We start from the raw sequence: 16,393 nt of genomic DNA, 5'->3' as shown, positions 1-16,393 counted from the left end.
CCTAAATTTTTGTTAAATCGATCAAAATTAAGCTGTAACTCTTTATTTGTCTAAGGTCAAAAAAAAAAAAAAAAGAGAAAGAAATTAGACCGCGTTGATTCAAAGGGCAGTTTAGTCATTAAGGCAGCCTCCTTAACCCAGAATGAATAGGACATGAAAGGGCAATTTCGTCAGCTTAGGTAAGTTCAAAAGAAAAAGAAGAGGGCACTCATATATAAACGAGATTCGGTGAATTGAGGGAAACGTCTTTTCATTAAGTTCTCAAAATGGAGATTTCTCAACGAACTTTCTTTCACTAACTTCTAAACAAGTTTAAAAATAAAAAATAGAATAATTGCACTTAAAAAAAGTTGAAACAAAGTTGCGACCATGGCGGATGGTCCAGCGAGCTTCTGGACTCAAGCCAATGCTTTGCTCAGAAAGAATTTGACTTTTCAGGTTTGTTTAATTGTTTCTGAATTTTTGGCGCTGTCTCAATATGGTTAAGTTGAATTTAACTCTGCCTTTTGCAATTCAAGTTCAAGATTTAGTTACCTCTTTGGCCTGTTGTTGGATGTTATTTTTTGTTGGGTTCACTTCTGTCCATGATATGGTAAAATTTGTAATTGACGTTGAAAGGTTGGTCTTATTCCGTTTTTTCAGAATGATAGTTTTTGAATTAAGTGGCTCTATTTTTATCTGAAGCAAAAATTAGATCAATATTTTTTTTTTGGTTGAGTAGACTTTCATATATTGTTTGGAAGTAAAAAATGTGATAATTACATATTGAGTTGTTTCTGTATGATTTCATGATTCTATTCTGAAATGGTATGTTTACTGTTTCCTTCTCATTTTGTCGCAGAAACGTGATGTTAAGTCAAATATTCGCCTCATTTTGGTCCCTATCGTACTTTGTTTATTGCTAGTTCTCATTCAAAATTTGGTCAATAAAGAGTTGGATAAACCATCAAACAGATGTGGCTGTAAATGTGTTGACACAAATGGTGATGGCACATGTGAAGAAGTTTGTGGTATCGAATATTCAGATTTGGATCAAGTCGGCAGCTGTCCGATTCCTAGCCCACCGGAATGGCCTCCCTTGTTACAGATACCAGCATCAAAGTATCGTGCTGTTCAAACTGATTCTATTTCATATAGGGACTTGCCCGATGATTCATGTAAAATATCGGGTTCTTGTCCAGCTACTATACTTCTGACTGGAACTAATCAGACTTTTGGAGAAAGTACGAATTGTTTTGCTTTGATCCTACTATACCTGATGTGAGCGGAGTATTTTCTCTGATGCCGTTTCTAATGTACGTCCAATTAATATGGAACTTGATAGGTATGGGTAGAAACTTTTTCAGCAGTGGATCAACTCTAAATTCCTCTGACATTTTCTATAGCTTAGCCTATAATATCTTGGTGAGACGCTTTCCATTTAGCTTATGCTATTTTTTTTCTTTCCCTTGAGATTCGCTGTACATATGCTCAAAATTTAGTCTCTGTTTGATGGTGAATGCCCTTGAAATTTTCAGGGTTCCGAGTCGCAGACTGAGCTTATGAATTTTCTCGAGGCAGCTTTCTTCTCCAACTTGCCAGTCTACAATCTTCGACCTCAATGTCCTCCAAACTCTACATTTTCTTTTCCATTGGAATTTGGTTCTGTAGCTGTTCAGCAAGGTAGTCGATTTATGTTTGTTACTTCTTTCTGACTAGCCTTACCCTTTTCGATGTTAGATATTGCATGTGTATAATTTGTAAATGCATGAAGAAGGCACACGGTTTAGGTTGAAAGAGTAGACATCTTCTGGTAATAAGTGACATACGGTTAGTTTAACCTGTCGCCATTGAAGTTGAATCTAGATTTCATGGTTATGGTCTGACCCAAGTAGTGTAAATTTCTATTATCGAAGGTCTTATCTTTGAGATGTTGTAGTTCAGTGCTGGACATACTTCTCAAACTATCTGATTGTAATCTTAGGTCTTTACGTTTACGCATTCATAAACAATTTGCAGATAAGCACATGAGCTGACACTCTTTCTAGGATTAATGCTGCTATATATATGCATAGTCGAGTATTGTCAAAGAAAATTAGACTCTTCCAAGCAAACAAGCTTATATCTTCTCCATATTGGGTTAATATATGCAGAGATAAGCTGTGTGAAAGGTTTACACTTGTGGCGTAATAGTTCTTATGAGATCAATGATGAGCTTTATAAAGGTTACAGGAAAGGAAATCCAGAGGGAAAGATAAACGAGATAATAGCAGGTTCTTCTGGTGCTCTCTGCATAAATGTCCTAATGCATAGCCATGCTATTTCAGGATCATCTTAACAACGTATGATCTCTTTTTTTGCAGCATATGATTTCTTTAATTCAAACAGAAATGGTTTCAATGTGAATATTTGGTATAACTCTACGTATAAGGATGACACAGGCAATCGACCTATGTCATTGACAAGGGTTCCTCGTTCAGTGAATTTGGTAAACCTTCCAATTTCTACTTCCATGTTCTTCTGTATGCAAATTATCCTTGACCCTTGCAAGATTTGTATTGTCTTGATAATCCAAAGTAAAGGGAATCCTTATTAGTATTGAGAGATTCCTGAAAGTTAGTTCCATTTACTTGAGTCGGGCATGATAATGCAAGGGATGAATATTTAGAGAACTCAGTGCATTTAGCTTTAACATATCATTCCTGTGTCCCCTGCTTTATGATGCCCTTAATCTCTCAAATACATTTATATGTCTTGAGACATGAATCTGTATAAATAATTAAATGCATTTACATATCTATATCTACACGCACACGCACACGCAAGGGCGGATGCAGTAAGGGTGAAGCGGTGTCACGTGACACCGCCTCGTCATAAACTTTTGTTAAATGTATATATAAATAATCTGCAAAATACCATATAGCTTACAAAATGGATTAAGTGTGACACCACTTGTCATCAAACTCTTCTTGGCCAATTGGTATAGCGCCTGAATTACCTAGCCAAGGTCGCGGGATCGAACACACCTTATGGTGTTTTATATCCTCATTTTCGTTTTGAGGAGTTTGGCTAAAAAAAAAGGAGACGGTTTTGATCAGCTACTCGAAGAAGAATGCATCTCTTGGGATAGAGAGTGTTTCATTCAGCGGCTTTAAACAATCTGGCTTTCGTTGTAATTTTTTTTGGGGTCAATTAAGTTATTTTTTTTACCTTTTCATTCTTTAAATCTTTTACTTTTTTGTTAGAATTTCTTAAAATAGTTTTATTTTATGAATGTACTCTATAAAATTATTTGGGATTTCTCAAATAAATATTTTAATTTATAATTCAACTTAAATTTCAATAGATTATCCTAAAAAATCTTTCAATCTTTCAAAATCAATTTCAAAATCTCAAAATTCATCTAACTTGGAAGAAAGGGCCAATGGTCGGAGCAACATCGACAAAGTGAAGGAGTTAATTGAAATTCCTTAAAGATTGGCAACTCGAAAATATTATTCAAATAACCATGATGAAATAAGAAGAGCATATCTTTAAAAGAGGTCTTTTCCAACCTTGAAATTATAATTTTTTTCAAAGAAAATTTATGATAAATATGTCGCTTTGATCTTCAATGGTTTGTTAAGTATAATGGGTTGGAGTATAGTGTAACCTAATATGTGACGTTTTGCTTTTATAGTTACTTGATTTAAGACGAATGCATAAATCAAGGGGAAAGAAATGTAATTTCAAATATAAGATATACACCCGAGCGGGTGCACCAAGGTTGAAGCGTGGTCAAAAAGGTCATTTTTTTATTTTTTTTAAATGTGACACCACTTACGAAAAATTCTGCGTATGCCACTGTGCACACGCACACGCACAGATATATAAATAAGATTTGCTGTATGCTTTTAAAGTCGGAAAGATTTGTCTTAATTTTATACTCTATCAGTGCCTTGTCTAGATTACCCTGATCATATCTGTGCTTCGTATTGATACTATCTGGATCAAATATCTTCATTTTCATTGACAAATGTCATTGTGAGCTCTTAAATTGTGAAATTTTCCAGTTAATTAGCAAGAAGCATATTGTATCAACATTGACCGTTACTAAGAAATATTAAGCTGTCTGTTCGGATTTTCTTCACATTGCACTTCTTCTTGACTGAATGGAATGAATATCTATAGCTACAATTTTTTTTGATTATTTATGAACAACTAAATAAAGTTGTATTGAACATATTTAAGTAACTTATGTGTTAATTTTTGCTAAATGTTATGTACAGGCATCAAATGCCTACCTTCAGTCTTTGCTTGGATCTTCTGCAAGAATGCTCTTTGAGTTTGTCAAAGAAATGCCCAAAGCAGAAACAAAACTCAAGCTGGACTTTGCTTCTCTCCTGGGACCACTATTCTTTACATGGGTGGTTTCACAACTTTTTCCTGTAAGTAAATATGTTCTATTCTATTTTGAAGGACTTTTTCAATTGACAGTCTCAATCATGTAAGACAAATCCGTTTTCTATTAATTCTATCCATTGATGCCACTTGTCAGCTATCCATTTTCTAGACAACTTTCTTGGCATTCATCAACTGCCTTGTTTAGTATTTACCTCTTTTTATGTGTTAAGAGTCACGAGGAGTGAAAGTTAACACCTTATTCAGTCATACTGTATGAGTTTTAAGCCTTTTTTTTTTTGGCTGAACATGGTTTATTTCATGGTTCATGTACGAGTAGGAAGACTGAGTATTTGATGGGTGAATTATAGTCTTTAAGGCCTCTTAAGCTGTTAATTTAGTTATTCCAAGAAATACTTACTAGAATTCATCGCAGCAAACATACAAAAGGTTTAAACTTCTTTCATAGTGTCTGGCTTCTTTAACTCGGTACTTTGTCGATGGTATGTACTGTAGATTTTGACGATCAGTAATTCTGAAACTCCTCCAGTGTTTATTTTCCTTAAAACAGTATCTTGCCTGGTTAGGTTTATCTTATTATAATTTGGAACACGGTAATTGCATATGCTTATGCTGATGTTATATTTTTTTATTATCATATGGTTCTATTTAATTCTTTATGCTTGTCATATTTATCGCATGATTAATTGTTCGCAGGTTGTTTTGATAGCTCTAGTTTATGAGAAGCAGCAGAAACTAAGAATCATGATGAAAATGCATGGACTTGCGGATGGTCCCTATTGGATGATTTCTTATTCTTATTTTTTGGTCGTATCTTCTATATACATGTTATGTTTTGTGGTTTTCGGCTCATTAGTAGGTAATTCTACTGCTACTCTGTTGACCCTTGTATATTAAATGGATTTGGCTGATACGAATTTCCTTTTTTCCCCTTATTCCCTTTTGCAGGCTTGAAGTTCTTTTTGCTTAATGATTACAGCATCCAGTTCGTGTTTTACTTCATTTACATAAACTTGCAAATGTCCCTTGCTTTTCTGGTTGCTGCGTTTTTCTCGAATGTTAAGACAGCTACAGGTTTGATATCTGCAATAGAAGTTGGTGTTAATATTGCACGGATTTCATATGAAACAGAATGTTTATGAGAAGGATGAAGCAATTTTTCACATTAACCTTCAGCAACTAACATGATATGACTAATTCTGCTTACTTGACATTGTAACAGTCATCGGCTATATGATGGTGTTTGCAAACGGACTCTTGGCAGCATTCCTTTTCCAGTTCTTTCTCCAGGATGAATCATTTCCCAGTAAGTTCAGAAATACTAGTCTGTCTCGCTAACTCTTTGATCATCTAGCTGGGACTATAAATCATGATTTTCATAGTTGCACCACCTAGTCACCTTCCAGATGGATAACTCTATTTTATTGTAGCAGTATATTTGTACTGACCTGAAGTTCATTAGGGACCTTTGAGGGGATTGCATCATTTAATTTCTACTGTGAAAATTTAATAGCATGATGGTTGTCTCTTTTATCTGCTTATCTAGAGTTCTTAGTAAATAGTTAACAAATATCGTTAAAGGGAAGGAGAATACTGTCTGAGAAAGGGTGACAGGAGGGGGCAAAAGATTGGTCAGGGGATGTTTGAGAAGGTTGGATGAAAGGCGGTAAAGGGTCAGGAGAGAAGAAGGATTCATTTGCATCATACATGTAAAAGTCAAAAGAAGAAAAGTTAAATGATTAGAGGCTTCAGCCCAACATCATTCTCTACCACCACGTCCCGACTATAAAATTCGTTCTTTCTCCTGATCGTATTCAATGTAAGTGGCTTCATGTTATAAAAATTTAAGTAATGGGGTGAGAGGTTACTGATTTGAGCCTGATAGGACTCTACTGTAGTACTCCAAAGTAATCTCTCTCTCTCTCTACACACACACACACACACACACAACTGTGGTTTTTTTGCATTTTTTGTTGGATTTACTGATCGAATGTTGGTATGAATTTTCTGTCTTCATACTGTAGTGTTACCATATCCTATGAGGCTGGATTATAGAAATGTAGAAGGAGTGGAGGAGAAGTAAATGAGGGGATGGGACAATTCAGGGGGTTAGCAAGCCTTCCATGTTAATGCTTTTTAATATCTCCAGGCTTTGGATGATATACATATATATGTATATACAACTGTGGTCTTTTTGCATTTTTCTGTTGGATTTACAGAAATGTAGAAGAAGAGGTAAATGAGGGGATGGAACAATTCAGGGGGTTAGCAACCCTTCCATGTTAATGCTTTTTATTATCTCCAGGCTTTGTATGATATAGGGAACAAATTACTGTGTTCATTTTAACTTTCCCTTCTTTACCAAGGAGCACAGAAGCTATATACTTTCATTAGGTGAAGAAAATCAACTTCTTCTCTTTTCCTTCCCTTCTGTTCCTTATGATTAAGATAGTGATCTGATTCTTTTGCCTTCATTTCTCATGATATGTTGGTGGCGTTGATAAAAGAAAGTTCTGTTTGATTTTGCTTTTCACTTTTGTATACTAATCTTCTGGTAACTTCTGTCATGACATTGAAGGAGGCTGGATTATAGTTATGGAGATATATCCTGGATTTTCTCTTTTTCGTGGATTATATGAGTTTTCCCAATATGCTTTCAATGCTAATTATATGGGAACAGATGGTATGAGATGGAAAGATTTGAGTGATGGAAAAAATGGGATGAAGGATGTCCTAATAATAATGATAGTGCAGTGGTTGGTCTTTCTCTTTCTTGCTTATTACATTGATCAGATTGCATCATCAGGGAAAGATCCCCTATTTTTCTTGTGGAACTCCCGAAAGAAGCCTTCACCTTCCTTCAGGAAACATAGTTTACGAAGGCAGGGTTCTAAAGTTTTCGTCCAAATGGAGAAACCTGATGTTGCTCAGGAGGTAAACATTTAATTATCTGGTGAAAAACATTATGTTTGTTCCTATCTACAAAACTAACCATATGGGACCTCTTTTCAACAGAGGGAGAGAGTTGAACAGTTACTCGAATCAAGTACAACTCATGCCATCATTTGTGACAATTTGAAAAAGGTTTATCCAGGGAAAGACGGAAACCCTGAGAAATTTGCAGTGAGAGGATTGTCACTTGCTTTGCCTCAAGGGGAATGTTTTGGTATGCTTGGTCCCAATGGTGCTGGCAAAACTACTTTTATTAATATGGTCAGTCCTGTGGTCTGTCTTGTGTTAGCTATATCTTTGTAATTCTTTTAAGTTTTAGTCACTCAAGGATGTGACCTTAATGTGTACATAACTTTAAAAGCAGGTTCTTAGTGCCCTTCATTTTGTAGACAGATGTGCTGTATACTGATTTTCTGTTTCTTTATTTAGATTGCTAAAACTGAAAACTCTAAACCCTTGTGTGACAATTTTCTGCTAACAGATGATTGGGCTCGTAAAACCAAGCTCCGGTACTGCATATGCTCAGGGTATGGATATACGAAAAGACATGGATATGATATACACCAACATGGGTGTATGTCCGCAGCATGAGTAAGAATCTACTTTTTCTTAAGTTAAGTCGACACTTGATCCCTCCCCCTTCCTGCAAATTTCAGTGTCCTAATACTGATTGTTTTTTCATTTGGAAATTTGTTTCAGCTTACTTTGGGAAAAGTTAACAGGAAGGGAGCACCTACTTTTCTATGGAAGGCTTAAAAATCTTAAAGGAGCAGTCCTGACACAAGTAAGTTAATGGCTCACGTCTTAACTTCTACTTGGGCTTATGAGAAGTGCTTGTAAAATTAGCTTATCGTCCAAATGCTGTTAGAGCAGAAACGTTGATTCAGCTAAGTTACAGACTATTAGTATAACTGATTACCCCCTCCCCCCAAGGTTCTTAAAGTACATCTAATCTTCAAGTTTTGGGGTTGGGAAATATGGGCAATGCATTGTATAGACAACCTGAAAGACAAAATCTTGATAAACTTGACTCCTCATCCAAAGCAGTAACTTCTTTTTTTGGGCTTACTTATACTTTTCTGCCTACAGGCAGTTGAAGAATCTCTTAAGAATGTCAACTTATTTCATGGGGGTGTTGCTGACAAGCAAGCTGGGAAATACAGTGGAGGTATGAAGAGGAGGCTAAGTGTTGCAATTTCACTGATCGGAGATCCTAAGGTATGTTAATTCTACCATTCATCCTCATGGGAAGACATTCGGAGCTATGTGTACTCATATTCTTGTGGTTTATGAAATATTCCAGGTTGTCTACATGGATGAGCCCAGTACTGGACTGGATCCAGCTTCGCGACATAACTTATGGAATGTTGTCAAGCGTGCAAAGCAAGATAGAGCAATTATTCTCACAAGTAATTTAACATTACTTCTCTTGTTTCTTTGTTTCCCACTTTGACCTGAATAAACTTTGTGCAGTTAGGACAGTACCAACCAGTTGTAATTAGAGTTTTCTCCAATTTCTCATGTTCTTGAAACAACATTATAAAGTGATCTTAAAAGTACTTATAATGGGATCATGCATTGTACAACAGTTTCTCGCCATTCCACATTAATTCGTATGTGACTTTCACATCCCAGTCCAGCATCTGTTGGACTTTGCACACTTGAATTCCTTGTTCCTTTCTTACCACTGGTTAATGAAATTATTAGTATGACTACTCATAAGGATAACCATTTCAGCCCATTCCATGGAAGAAGCAGAGCATCTATGTGATCGACTAGGAATATTCGTTGATGGCAGCTTGCAGTGCATAGGAAATCCCAAAGAGGTATTTTCAAACTTTTCGATATTTTCAAAATCCTGTATATTTCCGTTTTTGGTGCACTGGATTGTTACCGTGCCTTCTCTAGCTGTTGTGAGATTATGGTGTCAGATATTCTACTGATACGCGTAATAATGTGTGCCTAAGTAAGAAAGAAGGGAAATGGAGACTTATAGCATGTTTGCCCAAGCTTCTAAAATATGCTTATTTTAAGAAGTGCTATTATAAAAAGTATTTTTGGTGAGAAACAATTTGTGTTTGGTTAATTAAATTGAAAAGCACTTTTGAGCAGTAATTTGACCAAACTTTTAAAAAGTGCTTCTAAGTGTATTTTCTCAAAAGTGCTTTTCAAAAAAGTGCTTTTAGGAGGAAGCTACTCTTTTCTGCTTCTCAAAAACTGCTTTTGCTTCTATTTAAAAACACTTATTTTATTTTTAAAAGCTTGGTCAAACAACTTAACTTTGGGAAGAAAGCACTTTCAGTCAAAAAAACACTTTTGGCTCAAAAGAAGCTTGGCCAAACAGGCTATTAGTAGTCTAATAAGCTGTAAAAAGTAATGATTGCCAAGGCTGAGTAAGTATATTTCTCTTTTGACCTCCCATCTGCTTCTTTTTTATTCTCAAACTGGTCTGACTATTTCTTCTCCTGTTGGATAACAGTTGAAGGCAAGATATGGGGGGTCTTATGTGTTTACAATGACAACATCATCAGATAATGAGGAAGAAGTGGAGCACATGGTGCGACGTCTATCCCCAAATGCCAACAGGATATACCATATATCTGGGACACAGAAGTTTGAGTTGCCAAAGCAAGAGGTTAGAATTGCAGATGTATTTCAAGCAGTGGAGAAAGCAAAGAGTAAATTCACGGTTTATGCTTGGGGTTTGGCTGATACAACTTTAGAGGACGTGTTTATCAAGGTTGCTCGCACTGCTCAGGCTTTCAATGTTCTCTCTTAACATCCATATTAGCACCAATGTCTATATTTAATTCCGGCTCAAGTTTTTCATTTTTTGATGATTTTTTTGGAATCACTGTCATACATTTGTGGTACTACACATATATAATTTTGATACATTAGAAAAGAATGTAAATATCATTTGTAATAATACAGTTCGCTTCTCAACATTTGTTTCATATACAAGTGTCGACGACTCAAAAAATTTCCATATGTCTATATATTTTTTGTTTCTTATTTAAATGACTACTCAGAGAGATACGTAGCATATGAACTCTGCAGAAAGTTATTTTTGGTGAGAGTTTGAAAGCCATGAAAGAAAACTACGAGAAGAGATGAGAGAAGTGTGATGATTAATTTCTTCCCAAGTGAACCATAACAACTGATATTCAGAATGCAACAGAGGTCATTTTGTCAAGTTTAGAGTTCTTTTTTACTGATCAGAGCGTTGGATTTGGAGAAAAAGCCAAATAATAGCAAAAGCCCGAAAAAGGGTACGTCCCACTGCAGCCAAGGCAGAGAAGAGTTTAAAAGCAGGATGTGCAAATTCTTTTGAAACTAACAACCCAACTGAAACTTGGACCTGAAAATGTACATAATCATAGGACCAAGGTGACCTGAGGAAGAGGAGAACATAAGGAAGCTCTATTTGAAAATCGTGCTGAGGGAAAGAGAGAAGCCATGGATTTTCAAATAGAGCTTCTTTATCATAGGACAAAGGTGACCTGAGGAAGAGCAGCTCTCTCTCTCTCTCTCACACACACACACTCTCTCTCTCTCACGATCAGTGTTTCAGTTTTCGCTGAGTAAGGAAGTTAGTTGATGCACTTCATATGCAAGAACAAATGAAGTCACGTCTTTTCCAGGATAATTTGTTTTTATATATTTGCCCCTTACGTTTTTTGTTAAAATGAATTTACATGCCACAGAGGTAAAGAGTCTTGTCCAGTAGAGTAGAAAGTTTCAAAGTCAATATGGATTAATTAGGGTGTCGAAATCTATCCTTGTTTTTTTTTCTTTTTCCGGAGAGACTTTTTACAAGTGTCATATGACATGAACTTAATTAAGGTTTGTCTCTACAAGTTGTTTCGCATCTTTTCTGTGGTATTTAGCTTGATTGTCATCATAACTACTCGGCATGACGCACATGGAAACCAGGAATTGAAGATATCATAGATTAATGTTTTTTTATACGTTATTCCTATCCTTTTTTTTCTTCCTATTGATAGGTTTGCGAATAAAAGTATCAAATTACTAGCTAAAAAGTAAAAAAAAATAAGTTAAATAATAAGGTGTAGGGATACAAACACTTAGACATGTGAGATCGTTTGTGGAAAATCGTAAAAATTTGATCCAAAACTTACTTTCTTAACGTATGTCTCAGCTTGTTATAAAAAAAGTTGAGTGGATATTTGTACAAGCAATTTGTGAGCTTGTTTACTACATGAAGTTAATTGAATATATACTTGAACAAGCAATTTCTCACCTTCTAATCTGAGGGGAATCACATGGTTGGCCTCGATAAGATCCTATATAAGACAACTAACAAATCACGTCCATCGATCGGAAGTTTATTGTGATCTTCACTTTGATCTTAGTATTTTGTGATAACTAATTGTTTATGTTCTTAACCCCCAAAAAGAAAATGTATATATTGACAAGGATGAACAACATGGTCATTTTGCTTTTATGTCATGGAAGGCACTTTGGGTTTGCAAATATCCCATATCCAATTCGTAAGTAGTAGAAACTACACAGCGCACAATCATACTCCGAAATTAGTAACGAAAATTGATCAAGTGTTTATACTAGGATCGTTTGGCAGGAGGGGTGAAGTGCACGGTTAGCCACCAATAACATATGTATTTACTTTTAAGTCACTGTTTAAAATATTTTTAGTCTTTAGCCACTGCTTTAATAAACTTTACCTGCCCAAACGAAAATACCCTTCTGCTCATGCCGTTAACTTTTGAACTTAACTTCAGGACTTCAGGACTACATGTCCTTAACTTTAGAACTTGGAACTCTAAGTTCAGGACTTCAGGACTACATGTCCTTAACTTTTGAACTTAAGTTCAGGACTTCAGGACTACACGCCCTTAACTTTTGAACTTGGAACTCGAAGTTCAGGACCACCTGTCCTTAATCTCTGTGCTTGTAACTCTAAGTTAAGGACTACTTGTTCTTAACTTTTGAACTTGTAAGTCTAAGTTCAGGACCTATTGTCCTTATCAAGTGTCTTTAACTTTTGAACTTGCAACTGTAAGTTCGGGACCAAGTGTCTTAACTTTTGAGCTTGTTAGTCTAAGTTCAGGACTTATTGTCCTTAACTTTTGAGCTTGTTAGTCTAAGTTCAGGACCTATTGTCCTTAACTTTTGGGCTTCTTAGCCTAAGTTCAGGACCTATTGTCCTTAACTTTTGAGCTTGTAACTGTAAATTCAGGATCCATAATGTAGCAGAAAACCAAAAATACATCACAGAAATCACAAACCGAAATACATCTACCACCATAATTGCATACGATCACACATGCAAACCAAAGCAGCTAGACTGCAGTTTAAAGCGTAGCACCAATTTATACAAGTATCCAATTTGTGTGACCAGCAACAATCAATTTACAATCTCCACAGTTTCGAAACCTTTGTCGATCGAAGCCTTGACACCATCCAAAACCAGAGTCGTCTTCCTACTAAGAGTTGGCCACTTCTAATCTCAGGTTTTGAGCCTTCATTTTTAATACTTGCAACCAGTCTAGAGAATTCACCATGAGAGCTTCATGTGGAATGTCTGTCATGACCGTGTGCTCGCTAGGTTTCTCCCTAACACATAAAAGAGATAGAAGAAAGGGTAACACGGTCTTTTTATATTAATATTAATAGACTAGTGGCTACTATTACTAAGCATTAAAAATACTGGATAAAAAGTAAATATCACTTTAGAAAGTGGCTACCCCACACAATTTTTACCCATTCTCTCCCCTCCAACTTGAGGGGGAATGTTGAAGATAAAAGCCCATCAATTTACAAAAGAAGGACGAGGAAGAAGAAAAGGGCGAAGAGGTCGAAGTGTGGAAGCCTGGGTTCGAGTTAGAGACTTCGGACATTACTATGTAATGTCCTCACCCTTATGTCTCTAAATGTGTAGCTAAATTTCTACACGTGTCAGCATCACACAACACAAGACTAATTGATGAAGAATAAATCTCAACCATTCGATTTAGCTGAGTTGGCAAATAATAGAAGCTTTCTACACATGATGAGCACATGTAGGAGAATAAAATTATGTTAGGAGGTTATATATGTAAGCAATAAAAATAGTACAAGTGTATAAGAATTTTCTTTTATTTTTTATTTTCATTTTATCTTAGATGCAGAAATACTTGTATAAATAAGGTTGTGTATAGTGAATACAATTGGACAAAATTTCACAAATTATTCTTTCTTTCATGGAATCAGAGCATCAGTAGCTCGATCCATTCATAATTTTCTCTCAAAATTGAATCACTACTCTTCTCTTCACATCTATTCTTCAGCGATGATAGGAACAGAAGTAGCACCTACTCTCTCTGTCACTGGATCTATCAGCAGTGGGGGCAACCTTGATTCCAATCACCCTTATTATCGACATTCTTCTGATGCTCCAGGGATGACTCTAGTTAGCACACCATTTGACGGAAGAGGTTTTCCGGGCTGGAGGAGATTTGTACTAATTGCAATTTCAGTCAAGAACACGCTTAGTTTTATCAATGGAGCTTGTAGTGAACCAACTTTATATGCTACAGAATACTCACAATGGAGCAGGTGCAACGACATGGTGACCTCTTGGTTGCTGAATTCACTCACCAAGGAGATAAGGGACAATATGATTTATTCTAGAACTGCAAAGGATCTCTGCAACAACCTTGAGCACATGTTTGGCCAATCGAGTGGAGCAAAGCTCTATCATCTACAGAAGGAGATCTCAGAGTTAGCTCAAGGAAGTAGTAGCATAGCATGGTATTTCACAACTCTAAAAAGACTTCGGGATGAATTGGATTCTCTCAACTCACATTTGGGGTGCACTTGTGATTGTACATGTGATAGAAAAAAGAAAATTGCAAAGTTCATGGAAGATCAAAGAGTTATTCAATTCCTTATGGGATTAAATGATGTTTACGCTCAAGCAAGAGAGAACATACTCATGATGAGTCCACTCCTTGATATTGATAAATCCTATTCTCTACTGTTGCAGGATGAGAGCCAAAAGGAAATATACATGAATCCATCATACCCCACTGATGTTGCATCATTTATGGTGGGAACATAGAACAACCCCCCCCCCAAAGAAACAATCAGATCCAAATAAATTGGAATCCATAGCAGAAGCAAGGGAACACACAGCAAAAATACAAGGCAAAGAAGACTAGGTACAACCCAAATGTTACCTGTTCTCACTGCATAAGGCCATGCCATGCCAGGTGTTACAACCCATATCCACATGTGTTAGTTCATGCCATATATTAGTTAACATAAATCTAAGAAGGAATTATCTTTGAGATGATAAGAAGTCAATCCTATTGGTCTTAAGTGATACACGAGTGTATAAGGGTGATTAACCAGTATTAGAAGTTAAACGAATCAAGGATGTTGTAACTCGTATTTTCAGGTAATCTAGCGGTGCTTAATACACTCAAGAGGTCATTTATTAAGGTATTTTAATCATATAATATCCGTATCATAAGTCATGAAGTCAAACGAGTTATGAAACAAAAGTCGACAAAAGTTGTCGCAACTTAGGTTCATAATTTTACTTAAACATTGGGTCAAATGTTTCTAATCTTTTCTCATAATTTACAAGGAATTACGGGGTGATCTACCAACCAAATTAAAGATCTATGAGTCTAGTTTCCAACGCATTAAACCGTTCATCGATACGATCTCAGAGTAGAGAGATATTCACGTTTTCGTGAGTCTGCGCCAAGCACCTCTCTATGGGGCCCACTAAGGCGGTTTAAGATATTTGGACCTATATAGGATGACTCCAACCCGTTTTAAGTCATTTATTTTCACTATTTTCAGACCTTAGAACCCTAGGAACATCCTCTCAAGGTTCTCTCAAGATTCAAGACCCAAAAAAGGGCAAACAACACAAATCAAGTGTCGGGAATTCCGTGGCGCTAGTAAGTCTCTTGTTCTTCTTGTTGTTGCTCATTTTTGTGTCGTTCCAGCTCGTGTGGGAGGTTGTTTTAAAGGGTTTATGTTCTGTAAATACTCCCTCATGTTCTTAATATCAATCCTAGGTGATTTCAAGCCTTCTAAAGTGATTCTAGTGCCGAAAAACACTAATTGATCGCTAGTTTCGCTTTTTTGTTGTTGTGGCAGCATTGGAGGGATATTTCATGGAAATTTAAGGTCAAATTGGAGTTGTTCTTTCTGTATAAAGGTAAGGAACCTCTTACTCTATATGTATTTAAGATTATCCAAGTTGCAGCTAAGCCATTGAAGCTAGAACTTGTGAGATATATATCGAAAGGCTTGGTAGTAATGTTATTGTTTTGTGGACTGTTTTGCGTTGTTGTTGGGCTGCATATTTTACTACTATCTTGTGGAGTTTTGGAGTAGTAAGGGTGTGGAGAAACACCATATATATGTAGGGTTATGGGCTGATAGTTATTCGTAACATTTCCAGGTTATTTGACACGACTACGGTGGTCGTCGTATGTATGGAGTGATTAGGCTGTGTGTGGACTATTTTGGGAGGCTCAATATGTTTATTATTGATGTTGTTTGGGCTGTTTGGTGATTGTTTTGAATGGTGTGAGGTCATATATATAGGGGAGGTGCTGTCCGTTTCATCGTAAAATAGGTTGTGGTCGATACATAATAGTTATGACGCTTAAATGATAACGATAGTATCGTTTCTCTTATTGTAGACTAAGGAGTTTTGACAATTGCATAGCTTGAGATTGGGGCAGTATATATAAGGTATGTGAGGCTATCCCTTTCCTTCTTTTGCACGACTCCGATTGTACATAATGTAATGAACGAGCTTCCAAAGATACTCTACTCTTAGAAGCTAGCAGTACTTACATTGTTTTCCCTCTTATGGAACGATTGATGTTAATGTTGCTTCTCTTATTCTTATGTTATCAATGTTGTTGGTACTTCCTGATTCTTATAAGGTTCATAGTGAAGAGTTAGTCCTAATAACGTGTACAGAGGATACCGACCTTACGTCACTCCGAAAGGTTTAGAATGTGATTCCATGAGTCGAGCATGCATTATATATATGTATCTATTTTAC

The 16,393-nt window shown here is 36.2% G+C and overlaps 2 protein-coding genes across 3 annotated transcripts; both read left to right on the top strand.

The window, feature by feature from the left end:
- Positions 1–254: 254 nt before the first annotated feature.
- Positions 255–10,289, top strand: LOC104211809 (ABC transporter A family member 7-like). 2 transcript variants are annotated; one of them, XM_009760937.2, is made up of 18 exons: positions 255–438; positions 842–1,223; positions 1,325–1,404; positions 1,518–1,662; positions 2,133–2,252; positions 2,343–2,467; positions 4,248–4,406; positions 5,077–5,239; positions 5,329–5,454; positions 5,603–5,686; positions 6,959–7,314; positions 7,396–7,593; positions 7,814–7,923; positions 8,032–8,116; positions 8,422–8,550; positions 8,636–8,741; positions 9,070–9,158; positions 9,812–10,289. In XM_009760937.2, the coding sequence occupies exons 1-18, from the start codon at positions 370–372 to the stop codon at positions 10,109–10,111; spliced, it is 2,826 nt and encodes a 941-aa protein (XP_009759239.1). In that variant the 5' UTR covers positions 255–369; the 3' UTR covers positions 10,112–10,289. The 2 variants fall into 2 exon arrangements, with proteins under 2 accessions (XP_009759239.1, XP_009759240.1); XM_009760938.2 differs by lacking the exons at positions 255–438; positions 842–1,223; positions 1,325–1,404 and adding an exon at positions 1,301–1,324.
- Positions 10,290–13,645: 3,356 nt separating this feature from the next.
- LOC138888408 (uncharacterized) lies at positions 13,646–14,416 on the top strand. Its single transcript, XM_070170266.1, has one exon. It carries the CDS (start codon positions 13,646–13,648, stop codon positions 14,414–14,416), a length of 771 nt encoding a protein of 256 aa, XP_070026367.1.
- The last annotated feature ends 1,977 nt before the right edge of the window (positions 14,417–16,393 follow it).

This window comes from Nicotiana sylvestris, chromosome 3 (genome assembly GCF_000393655.2).
Source record: "Nicotiana sylvestris chromosome 3, ASM39365v2, whole genome shotgun sequence".
NCBI classification, from domain to species: domain Eukaryota; kingdom Viridiplantae; phylum Streptophyta; class Magnoliopsida; order Solanales; family Solanaceae; genus Nicotiana; species Nicotiana sylvestris.
Note: the sequence above shows the minus strand (reverse complement) of the source record. Positions and strands in the feature narration are given on the sequence as shown.